Source organism: Harpia harpyja, chromosome 6 (assembly GCF_026419915.1).
Source record: "Harpia harpyja isolate bHarHar1 chromosome 6, bHarHar1 primary haplotype, whole genome shotgun sequence".
NCBI classification, from domain to species: Eukaryota; Metazoa; Chordata; class Aves; order Accipitriformes; family Accipitridae; genus Harpia; species Harpia harpyja.
The window spans coordinates 65958344-65976241 of NC_068945.1; the positions used below are offsets into that span (position 1 = coordinate 65958344).

At 42.4% G+C, this 17898-nt stretch overlaps 1 protein-coding gene across 2 annotated transcripts; it reads left to right on the forward strand.

Annotated features, from left to right (window-relative positions):
• Positions 1-5: 5 nt before the first annotated feature.
• On the forward strand, positions 6-16101 carry KIN (Kin17 DNA and RNA binding protein). Of its 2 annotated transcripts, none has more exons than XM_052790015.1 (13): positions 6-185; positions 2638-2732; positions 3614-3657; positions 3788-3910; positions 4868-5049; positions 6480-6528; positions 6850-6907; positions 10426-10549; positions 11040-11090; positions 11778-11846; positions 12934-13033; positions 14059-14159; positions 15127-16101. In XM_052790015.1, exons 1-13 carry the CDS (start codon positions 72-74, stop codon positions 15187-15189), a joined length of 1173 nt encoding a protein of 390 aa, XP_052645975.1. In that variant the 5' UTR covers positions 6-71; the 3' UTR covers positions 15190-16101. The 2 variants fall into 2 exon arrangements, with proteins under 2 accessions (XP_052645975.1, XP_052645976.1); XM_052790016.1 differs by having other exon boundaries at positions 10429-10549.
• Positions 16102-17898: the final 1797 nt, after the last annotated feature.

Consider the following 17898-nt stretch of genomic DNA (forward strand, 5'->3'; position numbering starts at 1 on the left):
GGGAGGCGGTCGGTCACTTCCGGCGGGAGGGGTGTGAGGGAGCGGGGTGTCGGAGGGTGAGGGTCGCCGCCATGGGGAAGTCGGATTTCCTCAGCCCCAAGGCCATCGCCAACCGCATCAAGTCTAAGGGGCTGCAGAAGTTGCGCTGGTACTGTCAGATGTGCCAGAAGCAGTGCCGCGATGAGGTAAGACCCGCCCCGGTGGTGGCTGGGCCTGTGGCGGGGGGGCGCGGCCGGTCCCCATCCCTCGGCGGGGGGCTGGCGATCCTCCATGAGGGGGCACGGGGGGCTCCGACCCTCCTGTAGGGAACCCCGCTCTCCTTGAGGGGGGGCGGATCTGCGGGAGATACACGGGGGAGGTCACATCCCCTGGGTTGGGGTCCTCAGTCCTTCTGTGAGGGCTCCCATCTCCTTTGTAAGCGTCCCTAGGGCCATTGAGGGCGACACCGAGGGGCTCCGATCGCCCTTGTTAGGGTCCCCAATCCTCCGGGAGGAGGGCTGCGATCGCCTTAGGGGATATGTGGCTTCATAACCTTGTAGGGTTCCCCAGCTCCCTTGTGGGGGGTACAGGGCTTGCTCAGAGTCCTCTTGTAAGTGTCCCCGGTCTCCTTGTGGGGCCTCTGATCCCATCTGTGGGGTGCGATGCATCTAGGGAGCATCCTGGCCTCATGTGCTGGGAGCCAACTCTTTTTTAGGGGAGCATTGGAGAGGGCCCTTACTCTCCTTTGGGGATCCCCGCTCCCTTTTGTATGGACCACAGTCCCTTTGGGGGGGGATTGGTGGGACCGGGAGGATTCCCAATTGCTGGGGATGGGGCAATCCTATTGGGATCCTCAGTCCCCCATGGGAGAAGTCCTCATTCCCTTCCAAGAAAGCATGTTGGCCCTGATCCATCTTTGGGGACGTTCAGTCCCCTGCAGAATGACTGATCAGCCCAGGGTGAGAGGGAGCAGAGGGTGGCCCCAAGCCCCCCAGAGGGGTGATTCCTTCAGACACACGTTGAGAGGTAAATGGGGTTAAGAATTAGGTGGCTCCCATCTGCCTCAGAGGGGAGTTGAGGGTAGCCATGATTTCCCCTGGGGGAAGGGTGGGTGCGGCGACATGCCCAAGGAGATGCATGTCTGGAGCACTGTGAGGTCTCTTTTCATAGAATCACAGAATGGTTTGGGTTGGAAGGGACATTAAAAGGTCATCTAGTCCAACCCTTCCTGCAATGAGCAGGGACATCTTCAACTAGATCAGGTTGTTCAGAGCCCCGTCCAACCTGACCTTGAATGTTGCCAGGGATGGGGCATCGACCACCTCTCTGGGCAACCTGTGCCAGTGTCTCACCACCCTTGTCATAACAAGTTTCTTCCTTATATCTAGGCTGAATCTGCCCTCTTTCAACTTAAAGCCATTACGCCTCATCCTCTCATTACATGCTCTTGTAAAAAGTCTCTCTCCAGCTTTCCCGTAGGCCCTCTTTAGGTACTGGAAGGCTGCTATAAGGTCTCCCCGGAGGCTTCTCTTCTCCAGGCTGAACAACCCCAACTCTCTCAGCCTGTCTTCATAGGAGAGGTGCTCCAGCCCTCTGATCATCTTCGTGGCCCTCCTCTCGACCTGCTCCAACAGGTCCATGTCTTTCCTGTACTGATGACTCCTTCCTTCTGATTCTGGCTTGGCTTCTTCTCCTCTTCTCCTGTTATGATGAGATGTTCTTTCTCTGAAGCTTCCCCCTCTTCTTTTCACTTGTCTATTCACTTGGACCCAGATGCCTGTGGGATGTGAGTGTCCTCTTCGTGTTTTCCACTTGAATTTTGCTCCAAAAGTACCTCCACTTGGGCTAACTGTGCTTTTAGTTTTCCATTCTCCATGAATAGCCTCTTTAATGTGCCTTAAAGAAGAGGAGTAAAGTATCCTGTGGATGTTTAATTGTATTGTTCTTCAGCTGTTTCTGCCCCCCTCTCCCTTTCACCCAAGAAGCTCAAATCCTATTCTCTTCCCAGTGACTACAAGGAAAAAAACTTCACTGCTTTCCAACCAGATCTTTTTGTAAAGGGGGGGGGCGGGGCTCCCATGGAATGAAATTTGCTGTAGTTTTAATCATATTGTGATGAAAGAGCATTATATTAGGCAAAAAAAGGATGCGGTCAAATGTCCTATATCTGGGTGCTTTTTGGGGAGCTCTGATGACTTCAACCCTGTGCCAGAGGTGGCCAAACTATCACAGTCCATAGCTTTAGCACTCCCAGCACACCATCCTTTCCTTACACACATTTGGTGTCAGTGTTGGTTGGTAGGGAGCCAGCAAATACTTCCAGTGCTCTCACAGAAGCGCTTGGATGGGTCCTGAGTGGACCTGGGTGGTGCCCTGTCTATCCCATTCCACAAGGGACGAAGAGGACTGCTGGAATGTCCTATCTCGTAACCCTTTTCACACTTCGTCTGGAGGCTCTTGGCCTTGGGAAGAGCTTTGTTTCTGGCTTGCCTGGTCAGGAGGAATAACTACTCTGTGTAGGCTGTGGCTGAGTTAAGGTGTTTTCTGTGGAGCCTCCAAGAAATTTCACTTGCAAAACATTATTTTTAATACTCTTCAGCTGTGTGAGTGTTGCAAATTGAGGCAAGGACAGACAAAGTATTTATTTTTATTTTATAGAATGGCTTCAAATGTCATTGCATGTCTGAGTCCCACCAGAGGCAATTGCTGCTGGCTTCTGAAAATCCTCAGCAATTCATGGATTACTTTTCTGAGTAAGTTTGCTATATATTCTTACCCAGATCTTCATTCCTGTATCAGATCTGCACAGCCATACCTCTAAGGCTCAGTCATGTCCCACTGAAGACACTTTATTCTGACACATTTTAATGTCAGCTCTTTTTTCAATGGCAATTTGAAAATTTAGGCGATGCCACTTTTGAACATATGTAAGAAGTTTCAGGGAGCCATGATATTCAATCAAATTTGACAGTTTTATCCCATGTCTGAGTCCCGTTTTAAGTTGCTCTATGTTACAAAGTACGTCACCCTTTTGCCCCAGCTAAGTGACTGCCACACATGCAGAGTTACAGAGAGCAAAAAGAACCATTACAGAGAGGTAACAAGTCAGGGGTGTGACTAATGTCCCACAGTTTTCCCCAGTCTTTTGTCCAGCTGACCTACATGACAGCTGGGTTGACTGGAGCTGTCATCAGCACGAGCCTGAAGTGAGGCTTTATACTCAAGCCCTTGAATTAGCAGTGAGATGAGTGATCAATCTACCCCATCTACCTCTGCTGCCCTTTGTCCTGCCCTGTGTTTTGTGTCAGTCAACCTGGGAAGATACCTGGTAATGAAATACCAGCAATTAGTGGGAAGTATTTAGATTTCATTCTTTCCATTTTATCCCTTTGAAAGGGTATTATCCTTTTGAAGATTTAGCTTGTGTGTGCATGTACCATATTGTGTTTCTTTGTGCATGCATACTGTGTTTAATGCTACTTTATTGAAAAAGGGAAATGACTGTCTGAATTTCGTCATGCTCGGTTCAACAGAATACTTGTTTATACTGCAGATATTTAATTGTTAATGACAATAGAAAATTACTTTGTAGTTGTTAAAGTTTTACTGAAATACTTTCTTTTTATTCCCTAAGGGAATTCCGAAATGATTTCCTAGAACTGCTCAGGAGGCGATTTGGTAAATATTTTACTGTTCATTTGCTTGTTTGTTTGTTTTTAATGTCTTTTATTAGTCCAGTGCAAGAAGTTTTGGTTGCTTTCTCCTAGGTCCCGTATTTATATTTAGTAATAATAATTCTGTATTTCAGGAACAAAGAGAGTCCACAATAATATTGTGTACAATGAATACATCAGTCATCGAGAACACATCCACATGAATGCCACACAGTGGGAGACACTGACTGATTTTACTAAATGGCTGGGGAGAGAAGGTAAATGTAGTTGCTCGGGGTTGGGAAGTTTTAAAATTATTGGGTAATTGCATTGCTGATAAGTGATCAGTAAATGTTTACGTTAGTTCTCCCGTTTCCTTTTTCTTTCTTCCCCTCCCCTCCTGTATATATATTAACAGATGTCCAAACGTATTTCTATGCTAACCATTAGGAATTTGCTTATGAAAAATGTCAGAAGTCTGGGATAAATGCATCAGTCATGAACCTTTCCTTGTTTCATCTGTTGGTCTATATTTAGTGGAGGTATTGCTAAATTCTAAATCAACTTCCAACAGTTGCCATTTAAAAATTAAAAACTATGATAGAACATTTCTTATGACTACAGAATCCTTCCATATTTAAGGTGACAAGAAGCGAGCAGTCGTTTTCATTCCTGGCCTAGTGAAAGGGTTAAAGCTTGAGATCTGCAGTTTTGTGTTCAGTGAGAGGAAGAGCGATTAAATGGCACTGTGGTATGACAGAAAGTTTACTTTGGCTCTGATTGTCTTACAGGATACATTCATGAGTCATACAGTGTTTGAAAAATCACTCTAGTGAGAGATAGTAACAATAGCATAGCATAGTAATGTTTCCTTTAGTATGATGCTCTTAGTGTGTATTGTTTATATATGTTAGATTTCTGTTTTCTTCCTTGTTAAAACAGTGGGAAGGAAACATTTTCTTCAGTAAGGAAAGTATTGTAAAACACTCCGTCCACTTTATTACGTACTCTGGCCTATTTCCAAATAGAACCAGCTAGCTGAAGGGCAGAAACACATACTAAAGATGATTCAAAGTCAATTTTACCAGGCCAGTAAGGGGTACATTGTCTCTGGGAAAGTATCTGCATTGTTACAGTGAACGTGGACTGTACGTGAAAATGGTCTTGATATTTTCTTTGTCCCTTACTTGCTTTTGTGAGTATTAATCTGACTTTATCTTGCATTGACTTTTTAGGTCTTTGCAAGGTTGATGAGACTCCAAAAGGCTGGTATATTCAATATATTGATAGGGACCCAGAGACTATTCGCAGGCAACAAGAACAAGAGAGGAAGAAGAAACAGGACCTTGATGATGAAGAAAAAACTGCTAAATTCATTGAACAGCAAGTTAGAAGAGGTCTGGAGGGGAAAGAACTGGTGAGGAAAATTGCACTGTATGTCCACCTTCAGCTCAAAACTCCCGTTGGTTAAGTTAATGGTGAATTCAACGCTGCTGGGATCCTTGCACTGGTATTTCCTTTGCAGTCAGTTAGAAGGTGATGAGTAAGCTTCATGCTTCAGGTTACAAGCTCATCACCAGTTCAAACTGAGGAACAGTGGGCATATTTGGCTGCATTGCTGTTCTTTTCTAACCCACAAGGAATAGTCTTCTCGCAGATACTTCTGATAGAAGCCTTGAGTAACTTGTTTCTGTTAAAAATGCAACTTGTTACGTTTCCTTGACTAACCAACTTGCTGGTGGTTTTTACATCTGATGAACAGCAAGGTCCTCTATGGAATCACAGTTTCAAAAAATAAAAAAAAATAAAAGAAAGCAGAGGTTTCAGCTCCTTTTAGATTTGATGTGATTTTGAAATCTACTAGAATAGTATCCTGTGGCCCTAGTGTCTGATCCTGGCCATTTCAGGCTTTGATTTAGACTGTCTTCTTCCATACTTGAATCACCACATCTCTTCACTTATGTTCTGAATTTTCTGCTATACAGTTATCTTAGATTATAACCTGCTCTAGAGGAAAACTTGGAGTTACTTTGTACCTGGCTTGCTTTAGTACTAAAAGAGTGATAATTGCTGCTTTTCAAGTGATTAGTGATGCAAAAATCACTCTTCAATTTTGGAAAGGAAAGGAAACAATACAGTAACCAGCAAGACGTGTCTTCATTTATGGTATTTCACAGCTTTTAGGGCTGCAAATAACAAATACTTTGTACAGTGGGGAGGCTGAGATGAATAACCAGGAGGGGCTGACATAATCAAATCTGCATAGTGAAAAGTTTTATTTTGATAGTGCTGGTGTGGTATTTGGGATCTGTTTATTTGGTGTCATTCCATGACTTCCATATATGTTGTTGCCTGGGACTGGAACCTCCCATTTGGTCCTGGGTATTGATAGGTATGTTTAAATGCTGTTGTAAACAATTATCTTTCTCTTAATTTAAAACTAATTGAAATTTAAATGGTCTGAGCCTTCGGTGCTAAAAATTTGGAAAGATTCCAGAATTTCCTTCTTTGGGTTATCAGTCTGTCCAGAAACCAGTCTAATCATGCTGGTTCAAATAGAGAAAACTGTTACAGTAAGGCCACTTTCCTTTCATGCTGGAATCAAGCAAGTTTAGACAGCATCTCTGTAGAGAGTGTTAATTAGAGAATTTTGCACAGGAGCCTGTAATGAGATAATGTTTTCAATTTATAATCTTCTTACGCATCAAGCCAGGTTGAATATTACAGTTCCTTGTAATAATCTCACAGTAGTCTGTAAAACTGAGCTAATCAATGATCACCAAAAAATGATATCTTGGCTCAGTTTTCTCTTTGACTCTTGAAATGTGTTTTGTGTTCTTTTGGCAGGAAAAGCCAGTCTATACTGAACTGAGCAGAGAAAACGAAGAAGAAAAAGGTAACCAGATTTTGATGTATGTAATTTTGTAGAATCTGCTGAAGCTGATTTTGTGATTAAAACGGGATGAGCGCTGAGGCCTGCTCGGTGCTTCATAAAGTGCTTTGAGATCAGTTATAAAGAGCACTGGAATATGGAAATACAGAATATTCTTTCTTATAATGCTGAAAGTAATTTATTTTAAAAGCTGAACCAAAACATGGATTAGTAAATATTTTCAAATTTATGATCTTTTCCGTTCACAGATTTTAAAAATTGTAACATCCTTCAATGCGGTTATATTTAAAGATAGAAATAGAGTAATGTCTTTTTATTTTTTAGTTACATTTAATTTAAACAAAGGAGCAAGTACTTCAATAGCAGCATCTTCTAAAACAAGGTGAGAAAAGAATTTAAGGGCAACCCTTACTGTTGCAAAGCACTTATATGACAATGATATTTGCATGGGCAGGAAGATGTATCTTGTCCTGAAGTATTTGGAGTCTAATATCTCATCCTGTCCTGTTATTCAGGAGGGGATGCTAGGTGACTTCATAGTTCCTTTTGTATTTAAAATGGATGAATGGGTATATCTTAAATGTATGCTGTGAGGAGCCTTCTTGAATTTTCTATGGTTTGTGGCAGATGCCCATAAAGTAATAGGCAGTTATAGGTTCTTCTAAGAAGATACTGTTATATCAAAGGGTGGATAAGGGATCCAGTCAAAGTATTTGAAGTGAATGCCATCTCGTTCCAGCTGCCTTCTATGAATGGGTATTCATGACTTGTTAATTTTGGTTCCTAAAAGGTTTGATTGCCTTGTCTAATTGGAGGTAATACTTTCTCTGATCATCATTTAAGAAGCTGAATCTACCTGATGTAAATCTTTCTAAAGTTCATGAATTTAGTTGTCATCATATAACCACAAGCAACACAGGACAAAAGGGATCAATAACGCAAACAATACTGACTTATAGCAGTCTGTGAAACTTTGATGAGCAGTACCTCTTTTCATGTGAGGCAATATTGTAATTAAATGTATTGCGGGTAAAACGAAAGCTTTCCTCTCATCACAGGCTCAGCTCTTAGATAAGGTATCTGATGGGAAATATGCCAGGCAGAAAATGAGACAATAAAGTAGTTCTTTGCAATAATAGATACAGATTTCAGGCTTTGAGGAAAACTTGTAAATTATCCCTAAGCATTGAGTTGTGCTTAAGATGAGTCTGAAACTTAATTCAGACACTCGCCTGAATAGTTCCAGTGAGGAATACCTAAGGTGCTTGTTAAAATTTGGCTGAATGTGAAATCATGTATCAAGCAGTGTAATTTTTTTTGTAGCATATGAGAGATACTTGTCTGTAAACTTTGTAATAGTAGTGTAGAAGCAAAACTAGGATACCCACTTCATGGTAAAGTGACCAGACAGTGACTTTAATGTCACTGGTGGTACAGGGATCACATCAGAGTCGTATATGGAAACTGCTTCCCTGTGTCAGCATAACGGTGTGTTCTGCAGCTGCTGGCTGTTACTGAGGATCAGTTAAGTTCAACCTGATGTCCAGTACCCCAGCGCGGCATGCAGTAGGACTTCCTGGCTTCCCACCTTCTATGCTCACAGGACAAGCTACAGAAACCTGGCACCTGTATTTCCTGAGCAGAGTGCAGAAATAGGACCAGGAGATCATAGGTAGTGGACAGTAGAGTTTTTAGGGCATGGGGATACTGGTGGTTGGGTACAGAGATGGAGTTGGAACCTTGCTGAAAGGGGAGGGAGAGGGGAGGTGTGCCTTCCCTTGAAAATCCGTGTGTCTGACATGAAGCTAGGAGTCACCACTGCTGCTGCAGACGCAGCTTCTGATGCTGACTGCCCTTGAGCAAACTGAGAGCCCTGGGCTTACTTTTTTCCCTTGAGAGCTTACATCCTCAAATCCCTGCTTAACTCACTCAGTGGACAAGTAAGATTAGAATTACTTCTGATTAAGGAATGAGCAGAAGCTACTATCAAGGTCACTGACTCCTGTCTGTAGTACTGCAAGTCTACCAGTGTACAGTCCTGTCTGCACACTGATCAGCCTCCATTGTACACAGTTAGGGTCTCCCATGTCCTATAATCCCAAGGGAAGATCCTTCAAAACCTGTTTGTTCTGATGGTTAGGACCTTGTCTGTGATTTCCCAGGTAAACATAGTCATGGCCAGTTTATACCAGTTGCTCTTGTGGTGGTAGGGGCGTTCAACATAAATAGTTCTTTTTCTCCCTGGTGTTTGCTTTCTCAGACAATGTATTTATAGAGAACAGTTTTAGCCTCCCAGCCTTCACTGTACTGTACAAGCAGGCCTGCACAGTGCTGGCCTTATCTCCCCATTCCCCTGATCTGCTGAATATCCCTTCCTTGTCCTTGTTCCAGTTTCAGCTAATCTTGAACAGGGGAGCTGATCGAATTTGCGCGTGCTGCAAATTAAACGTCACCATGGCTTATACAAGGCACTAATGCTTGTCTGTCTTGATGCTTCCTAGGATTGCATTTGACTCTTTCATGACTGGTCCACACTGGTAGCTGTCATCTGTGATTATAGCCAGACCCCTTTCTGCTTTTGTTGTTCTTAAACAGCTCCCAGTAGATAGAAGGTAATCAGAGTAAACTTTTCCAAAGTATGTGAGCTTGCGTAACATGCTGTTGAATTTTGTGCTTTTTAAAACATGGTTTTCAAGATAAACCAGTCCCTTCTGGTATCCAGTTCTTTCTTGTGTTCTCCATATTGATGAAACACCCAAACAGTGTTGGTGGTCTCTCACTCTTTGTCCCTGAATATGTTAAATAAGATTTGTTTTAGTATTGACACCCAGGAATCCCTTAGTAACCTCACAGCTAGATATGTTTTCCTTCTTAAATATAGGCACTGCAGTTGTTATGTTTTAATTGTACGTTACCCTTTATGAGATGTTATTTTAAGTACTTGCTGTTTGATTTGTGATTTAATGTGCTATTTCTTCTAGAACTCTGCTATGGAGATTATCCAGACTTCCTCTGAAATACAATTTTTCTCTCAGTTTTGCTTCTACTGCCATTTCTGTATCTGCATTCCCATTACGTATCTTCCCTTTGCTAGTATATCCAACATCTTCACCACAGGCAGAACATGCAATTTGTTGTAAGGCCATATTATTATTACCTTACTGTCAACCTCACACCAGCCTTCTTCATCTTTCTGGATGAGAGAACACCTAAATTTTTTTACTGCATTCAAATGTCTTTTATAAAAACGGCTTAACTCAAGCTGCCTTTAGGCAGTTCTCACTTTACCTAGATGTTCCCTGATCCCTGAGATGTAACTTTATGTGCTGGTTGCTCTTTTCTTTCATAAGTTGTAGGCTGTTTGCCTATTTTGAATATGATTGTGAAGATGGTTCTTATTTGTTGGGTGTGGAACCCTTTTCTACAGATTCTCATGTGTTTTCTCCCATTGCCGGATAGGTTAAGTATCTCTGTCTGGAAGGAGTTCTAGACGTCTACCACGTTTGAGAGTTGCTCTGTCCAGGTGGCTTCTCTATAGCCACAAGTTTGTCCTTTCGAATTTGAAAACCTTATTTGCAGACCTGCTTTTGTCTTCTCCACTGAACTCAAGTCCCCAATCAACTCTTTGTTTTTGCACTGGTGAACCGATCGTTAGGTTGTTTCATTCTGCTGGACTGCTAGCAGCGAACATCAGTGGACATGGAGTTTACACCTCAAGGAGACCAGTTCTAGCTGCCAAATGCAGTCCTAGAGAAGGAGGCATGCAGGGTCTGGAAGGTGACTTGCACAACTGAAATTAAATAGATCAGCAGGCCTTTTTGCACAACCAGTTCTTCAGATGCATCTTGGTAGAGGAAACAATGTAAGGTCTGCTGTGAAAACACCATCTTACTCTTCCAGCAGTGTCCTTGGACCAAATGCACTGAAGATGGTGGAAGGGGCGGTTAAAAGAAAAGAATCAGCTCATAGCTCTGGTCAGTCCAAAGAGAAGAAGAAGAAATCTGCACTGGATGAGATTATGGAGGTAATAATCATGCAGGATCTGTGTCTTTGTAACCCCATGCCTATGGCAATGTCCACTTTACCAGGGCGTCCCTCTGAAGTGACCTCAGACCTTCAGTTCGTGTGGAATTCAGACTTTCATATCTTATCAGGCAAAATGGTTTCACTTCCCTGTTAAAACTGGTTACTTCTGCTCATCTGTGCCTATTCCCCAGACGACTGAGATGTTGGAAGTAAAGAAATACAGATTTTGGAAGAGAAGAAAATATCTAGAAACACTTGACAAAAACAAATACAAATCTCCATAATTTTACCATGGATTCTTGGATCTCATCAGATTGATTTTTATGCAGCAAGCACACACTGACTTACCCTTATTTAGTTGGGGTTTTTGTTTTTTTTTTATTCCCCGCTTGATGTGGGCCTGGAGAATTGGTTCAGCTTTTCAAAGGCATGGGAAAGCTGCAGTGAAAGGAGGAAGTAAATGGTGATTATTTGTTGTTGTTCTGTAGCTTGAAGAGGAGAAGAAAAGAACATCTCGAAGAGACTACTGGTTGCAGCCTGTAAGTGTCTTAAAAATTATTATTATTATTATACCAAATACAACCAATTCTGCATCTCTAAAGCCGCTATTGATTTGTGTAAAGATCCAAAAGCAGATTCCAAACTAAATTCACTCTTATTTTCCAAGCTGCCAAATGTGAAATATTACAGTATCTGGGAGGAATTACTCTTCTGGTTGAGCATGATCTGCAGTCTGAAGCATCGTATGCCTGATCTCAGATGGGGTGGAATTCTCTAATTAAAGAGTTGGTACTGTGAGTCTCTACAGATGATGTTTAAATCATGGTATTACAGCCCTCTTCTTTCTACACAGTAGTTGACTCTCATAGAGAAGTTGAATTCAACATCAGCCTTTGAGCTGAGAGACCTCATCTCAGCTTCTACTTTTTGACTGGACTTCTAGATCAAGAAGTCCTGCCCTTGGCCCATTGTGGGCTGTCACATTATATCTGAATTCAAGTGTAAGTGTATTGTAAAACAAAAGTCTTGAGAGCGGCTGCTTCGAGGCAGTAATTCGAGGATAAAGACAAATTCCTGAAAGCCGAGTCTTTACTATCATTGCTTCCTGTGCTGTGCTGTACAGTCTGTGGTTGGAGTCAGAGCAAACTGAATGTGCAGTTAGTTTACATTGTGTAGTTGTTTATATTTTGGCTTTTTTTTTTTTTTTTCTCCTTTCAAATCTTCAGGAAATCGTTGTAAAAATTGTAACAAAAAAGCTTGGAGAGAAGTACCACAAGAAGAAGGCAGTTGTTAAGGTAAAGGGTGCAAATGGAAGCATGTGGCATTGGTTAGGCTTTTCTGGTATCAGATGACTTCTGAAATTTTGTTTCAGTGTGCAAGTTGTTCACCCTTAAGTCAACACTGACAGGGGCTGAAATGTCACCTTAACTGTACTGGGACTTGTTCTGGGGAGGGGGTGAATCTCTGAATTGGTTTAATGTCATTTACTCAGTGATCCTTTCTTAAGCACAGTTTTGTCCTGCATATTTTGACCCTATTAACACATCCACCTTAGAGAACAGTCACTTTGTCAATGTGATATGACCAAGAGCAGTGCAATTGTGTTCTGATCTCAAGACCAGTCAGTTTTGCACTGATATTTAAGCAGCATGCTGCCTTTGAGCAAGATCCTAAATGCGTACAAAATCTTCAAGCTGTAAGCCTTGCTCTGTTGTTTGGAAATGCTTTCTTTTAGCCACTGCCAGTGAAATGATGTTGTACTAGGTAGTCCAGGGCTCAACAGTCTCTGGCAAGAGTGCCAAAGATGACACCCAGGTGCGTTTTGAATGATTGACAAGAGTGTATAGAGCTCAAAATCACAGCTTTTTTTGATAGACATCTGGGCAGGTTTATGAGTCCCAGCAGCTGTCTTCCATTGAGCTCTGAATATGAGAGGTTGAACATGGTTTATGCTCAAAGGCGCAAAGACGATCAGTGACATTTCGCCTCATTGAGAGGTAGTATCCCAGTTGTCACTGTGTGGCTTCCAGCCAGCTTAACTTCCCATGGGGGAAAGAAGCCTCTAATTCATCTCCATCTTTGAGAGAATAGCTAAGATAGCTAACCCGAAGGTTGATAAAACCTTCAGACAAGGCCAACAAAATTAGTGGTCAGTTAGACCAGTCATTGATGTTCAAGAGGAGCCCTTTTAATCTAGCCTTAGCTTCAGAGCGAGGCCAGTCGGCAGTTTGTGAAAGCTGGGTGCCTTTAGGGCAGCTCAGAAGTTCTTGCTGCTTTTGAAAATGTAGAAGTGCAGACTCATGGTCCTGAGTTCGTTGATTTTGAAATACAGAGAATTTTTTTTTTTTTTTTTTTCTGATTGGCCTCTACCTTTCACAACAGGAAGTGATTGACAAATATACAGCAGTTGTGAAGGTGATTGATTCTGGAGACAAACTGAAGCTTGATCAGACGCATCTGGAAACCGTAATACCTGCACCAGGTATAGCTGTTTTGTTTGTTTTTCAGCTTAGCTGTCACTGCAAAACTTATGTTTCAGTTCTAAAGTATGATTGATCCACTTGAAAGTACCATAACAAGAGCCCTCTTGCTTTTGGGACAGCATTTTGCAAGCTACTCTGATCACTTACCAAATAACCTCTAGTTACTTCCCAGGGAATTATTAAATTGCTTCTGCTTTGAGTCTTCACAGTCCCTTCTCGTAAGAATTAGATTCTTTTCTGAGAAGATAGAAGTGCTTTAGGAATCAGTTCATTTGGTGAGATGAAAGCATCTCCCTTCAGCTGCCAGGAAGCATCTCTTGGAGCCCTACAGGGCCCTTGGTCATATTTATCCTGTATCTTCCCTCCAAAGTCACGCCTCAAATAGCTGTGGGCATTTGGCAAAGCTTACCTCGTCTCCTGTTTGGTTCGCTGGCATTTCTGTGGCTGGTACACACTAATGTTTGTGTGTAGCATCTGACCAGTATTTCAGGGAATGGTCAGGGTAGCAGTAAGCAGAATAGTGTCAGCGCAGGGGGAAACAGGGCATAGGATTTTGGGGTTCACAGTTTTTTCAGCAGACGTGATGCAATCTGCATTTCTGCAGCTGGTGAAGAGCTGGTTGATGGTGTCCGTGAGTGCTCTTCAGCGTTAAGGTACTCGTAGGTGAGCTCTGCCCACCCTTGCACTAGAATTGATGTTCTGAGGGGACTGCCTGTGTGAGACAGAAGGAAAAAAAGAGGTGCACTGAGCCATTAGCAGGGGGAACGGGATGTGGGAGAAACAGCTTTGGCTTCTTTCCCTGATGTAGTTTCAGTGGCTTCTGCCCGTAGTGTCAGTGTAGCCTGGGGCGGTAAACTGAGGTGCGCTTTGGAAATGGGCGGGCTGTAAGGCAAAGCTGGGTGCTGCTTGCTGGAGCTGCTGGGAGAAACCTTCTCTCCCTCAGCTGTCAGTGGGGTTGAACACTACTGCATCAAAAGAAGCTGGGAGCCCTGTCGTGTAACTGTTTTCCTATTTCTCATTTCAGGCAAGAAAGTGATGGTGTTAAATGGTGGTTACAGGGGAAATGAAGGCATCTTGGAATCTATCAATGAAAAGAGGTTTTCAGCGACAATAATCATCGACTCTGTAAGTATCAAACACTGCAAGATCTGCTTTGCGTAGAGCGCTTTTCATCTGTACATTGGAGAGCTTTCACAAAGAAAGATGGTATCATTAATCCTGTCTTACAGGTGGGATTTATGGTGTGCAAAGTGCTGTGGTCACCCCCAGCCTATTCCCAACCGGTAGGAAAACAGCCACATAATTCCCCATTGCAGACTAATGCTCTGCTGTTTGCCTTTAAAAAGATGCCAGGATGCTGAATTTAGCAAGTTTTGAACTTGAAAGAGACTTGCAAAATATTTTGTATGTTTATTTTGAACGTGGCTGTTGTACTATTTTGTGGGAAGGTAAAAAATGTGAAATATGCAAGGAGGTGGTTTTTCTCCTGCCTTTTCCAGACTGAACGTGGGGCTTATGTGCTTATTTGTTGTCTTGTTCATGGTTAACAATTACAGTTCTTTTGTTGTTGTTGTTGTTTTGGCTTTTTACCTATCACCTTTCTCTGGGCTAAAATTAGGCCGTGTCATCATGTCTGTCTGTGTGGCTACTTCTTTGTGCTCCTCTGCAAAACCAATCTTTAAACTCACTGATACAGCAGAGAGGATGTTGGGTCAAAGTCAAATTTCTTAAAACAGCTTGCAGGAGAGAGACGCTGATAGGATCCCATTCAAAGAAGGGCTGCAGAAATTCAGCCCACATTGGATTCTGGAGAATTTACTTGAGAAGAAACTGTGCAGATGTCCTAACCACAGAAGGAGCTTTGGCTAAACAGAGAAGTAGTCGTTGTGCTTTTACTGTGTGCAGCCTGAGTAAAAACGCTAATGCCTGTGATTTCCAGTGCTATTCACTTTGGTTGTGCTTCTCGAAAAATGTCGAAACGTGGTGAGATTTCGTACAGCCCCTTTAGCTATCTTATTTTAAACTCCCCAATGGGAATTTAACAAACAAGTTTATATTTTGATCTTATTTCTTACATTACGTTATTCTCCAGGGACCTTTAAAAGGACGTCGAGTTGAAGATATCCAGTACGAAGACATTTCCAAACTCGCCTGAGGTGCTAATCATGGATCAGAGAAGATTTTGGTTCCCCAAAACATCTTTCTGGCATCTTGCAGGCAGACACAAGACTCTACCATGTCAGGGTTTTAATTGTGTGTGTGTATTTATAATGTATATAGAAATTAACCACAAGCAAACTGGATTTATTTAAAGATCACTATGGATTTGTTAGATAAAGTGTTTGTGGAAATCTTATCAGTGGAAATATTTCATCTGATTCTATATCAAAGTTATAATATTTGGTTCAATTTCCTTTTATAAAATACAGCAGATAGCTGCAAGCTGGAGTATTTTATTTACTGAAGTATGTTAGCAGTTCCGTAAAAGAGAGAATTACCTACAAATAGCTGCTTGAGGCAGGCAGTGTGTGTCAGAGCCAGTGGAGTTTAAATAACACACTTCTCAATCTGCAGCCAAAATTGAGTTCTGGCTGCAGAAACAAGGGAAGGGATTAAGAGAATAGCGGGAAGGTAACAGTGCTGCAAGGGATTATTTTCCTGCACGTTGTAAGAATGCTCCGGTTTATTAAGTGCTGTCACCAACTTACTTTTGGTTAGCACATCAGCAATAGTAGAGTTGTGCAAGTCATCACTCTTCCATCATCTTTCTTGTCAGGGTTCCTAATAATTTAATATGCAATTTATCTTCATAGGGACTCCAAGGTGGATGTTACTTGTGAGGTTTCTAGGATGCCAGCTGAAGTGTGCGCAGATACAAATTGATGATTGCTGGTTTGGTTTTCCAAAGCCTTTTCCTTTGTTCATGCTTCCATTGTTGCTCTGCTACAGGAGTAACGTTACTCGTGCTAAATGATGTAACATTACTTTTTAATTTTTTAAAAAAAGTCACATTTTGTACAATGTTTAATTTCTAAGGCAGTTCAGGAATAAACATAAACCTTTCTTAGGTGAGTGTATTTCTTATCAACCTTTTAAGCGCGTGGGGCGTCTGTTGGTTTATATCCACCAAAGAGCACAGTAAAGTGCCCAGCTGGTGCACTGCCTTATTTGTGTAAAAGAAAGATGCGAGTCGTCCCAGGCAAAATACAAACCATCACCTGATGGTCCAGTCTGCCCCTGGCGAGGCTGTGTGCCTGTGGAACCTGATGGAAAGAAAACCGATAGCCCCCGTGTCTTTCAGAGGAGATCTCCGCTGAGGGCTGAAGAGGGCAGGATCTGTCCTGGTGTGCCCATCAGTCACGTTGCAGTTTAAAAGTTCAGGGTCGCCTCACTGTTCGATGTCCCTTTCCTTGCCTCGAAGGCTCACTGTCTTGTGATTTGTGGTTTCCAGGGGACCCCTGCAGGAAAACTGAAAGACTGCAGAGGTTTGGTGGAACAGCTGCTGTCTGGAGTAGCCTGAAATAACCTCACACAGGACATCAAATGGCTCTCTGCAAGGCAGAGTCGAGCAGTAATGCAGCATCTAGAGAATGGAGGATTGTGAGGAAGGGAACTGGAGGCAGAAGACACACTTGTCTGTAAATTCAGGCTCTTTTGTGCAACCTGGATTGTGTAAACAGCTCTGCCCTTTCTCAAAGAGCAGGTACTGAGTGAGGAGAGGTACATAGGAGAGTAATGAGGATAAGTGGAAGAACAGAACAGCTGCTGTATCGCTGAAAATAATTGCACTTAATGTTCTGGAGCCTGAAAAATTAGAGTGAATATAATAGACATGTTAAGTTACAAATTGTGTGGAGAAGCCCAGAGAATGATTATTCACTGCTTGTGTTCACATACAAGCTAGGAAACAGACAGTGGAATTACTGATTGGGGGATTTAAAACGCTTGACAGGTTTCTCCTCCCCAGCCCCCATGGCCTAGTTAAACTGGGGAACTCACTGCTGCAGGGTGTTGGGCCCAAAGCTAATAAATGAGTTCAAAGAAACAGTGAATGGTTTTTAGGGAAGTTGCTTGCACTTCTGAGAGTTACTTTGAAGAGACACTTAAAACACGCTGATCCTGACACCATGGCTGCAGGAAAGATCATGTCCCAGCCTTTAGTTCGTAAGTGAAGGAAACTAAAGTTCAGAATGGCAAGTAGATTACTTGAGCCCCCTTCCTAGATTAGGGCTGCTGAGAAGAATTTGGCCAACGTTTTTTTTTCTAAGGTTGCCGAAAGCAGAGTTTTAAATCTGGCTCTAGATACATACGCATGCATAATTGTTTCACTACCGATCTCGTTCATTGCTGAATACTCTTGAAGAGTAATGCATCTCTTGGGAGCTAATCCCACTGGAAGGGAAGCTTTTATTACTGGTGGTGATTTCTACATGGTCTGAATGTTTCCTGCTTTCCCAGATGTGTATCTGTGTGTGAACTTCACCGTGATGTTGAAATTTTCACAAAAAATAGGCTGGAGGTTGTTTCAGACTCATGTAATTGATTTTCTTGCAATATGGCAGCATCAGTTATTTCAAGGACATTCCTTGCCACTGGTTAACCCACCCTTAAAGACAGGAGACTCCCCATGATACCCATTCTGGAGTCCATGTTCCTTTTCTGTTAAATTTCTTTTACATCTAATGCACATGCTCCTTTTTGCCCAGTCCAGCAGTATATGAACTTACACTTTCCCAGCGGTCTGAAAAAGCAAAGGTGTAAGTATTAAATCTGGTTGTGCGTGTTACCCACACTGCAGGAGCCACAATGCTGTTGCAAGTCTACTATTGAAATGTATATTACAAAACAGTTGACATTTTTAATG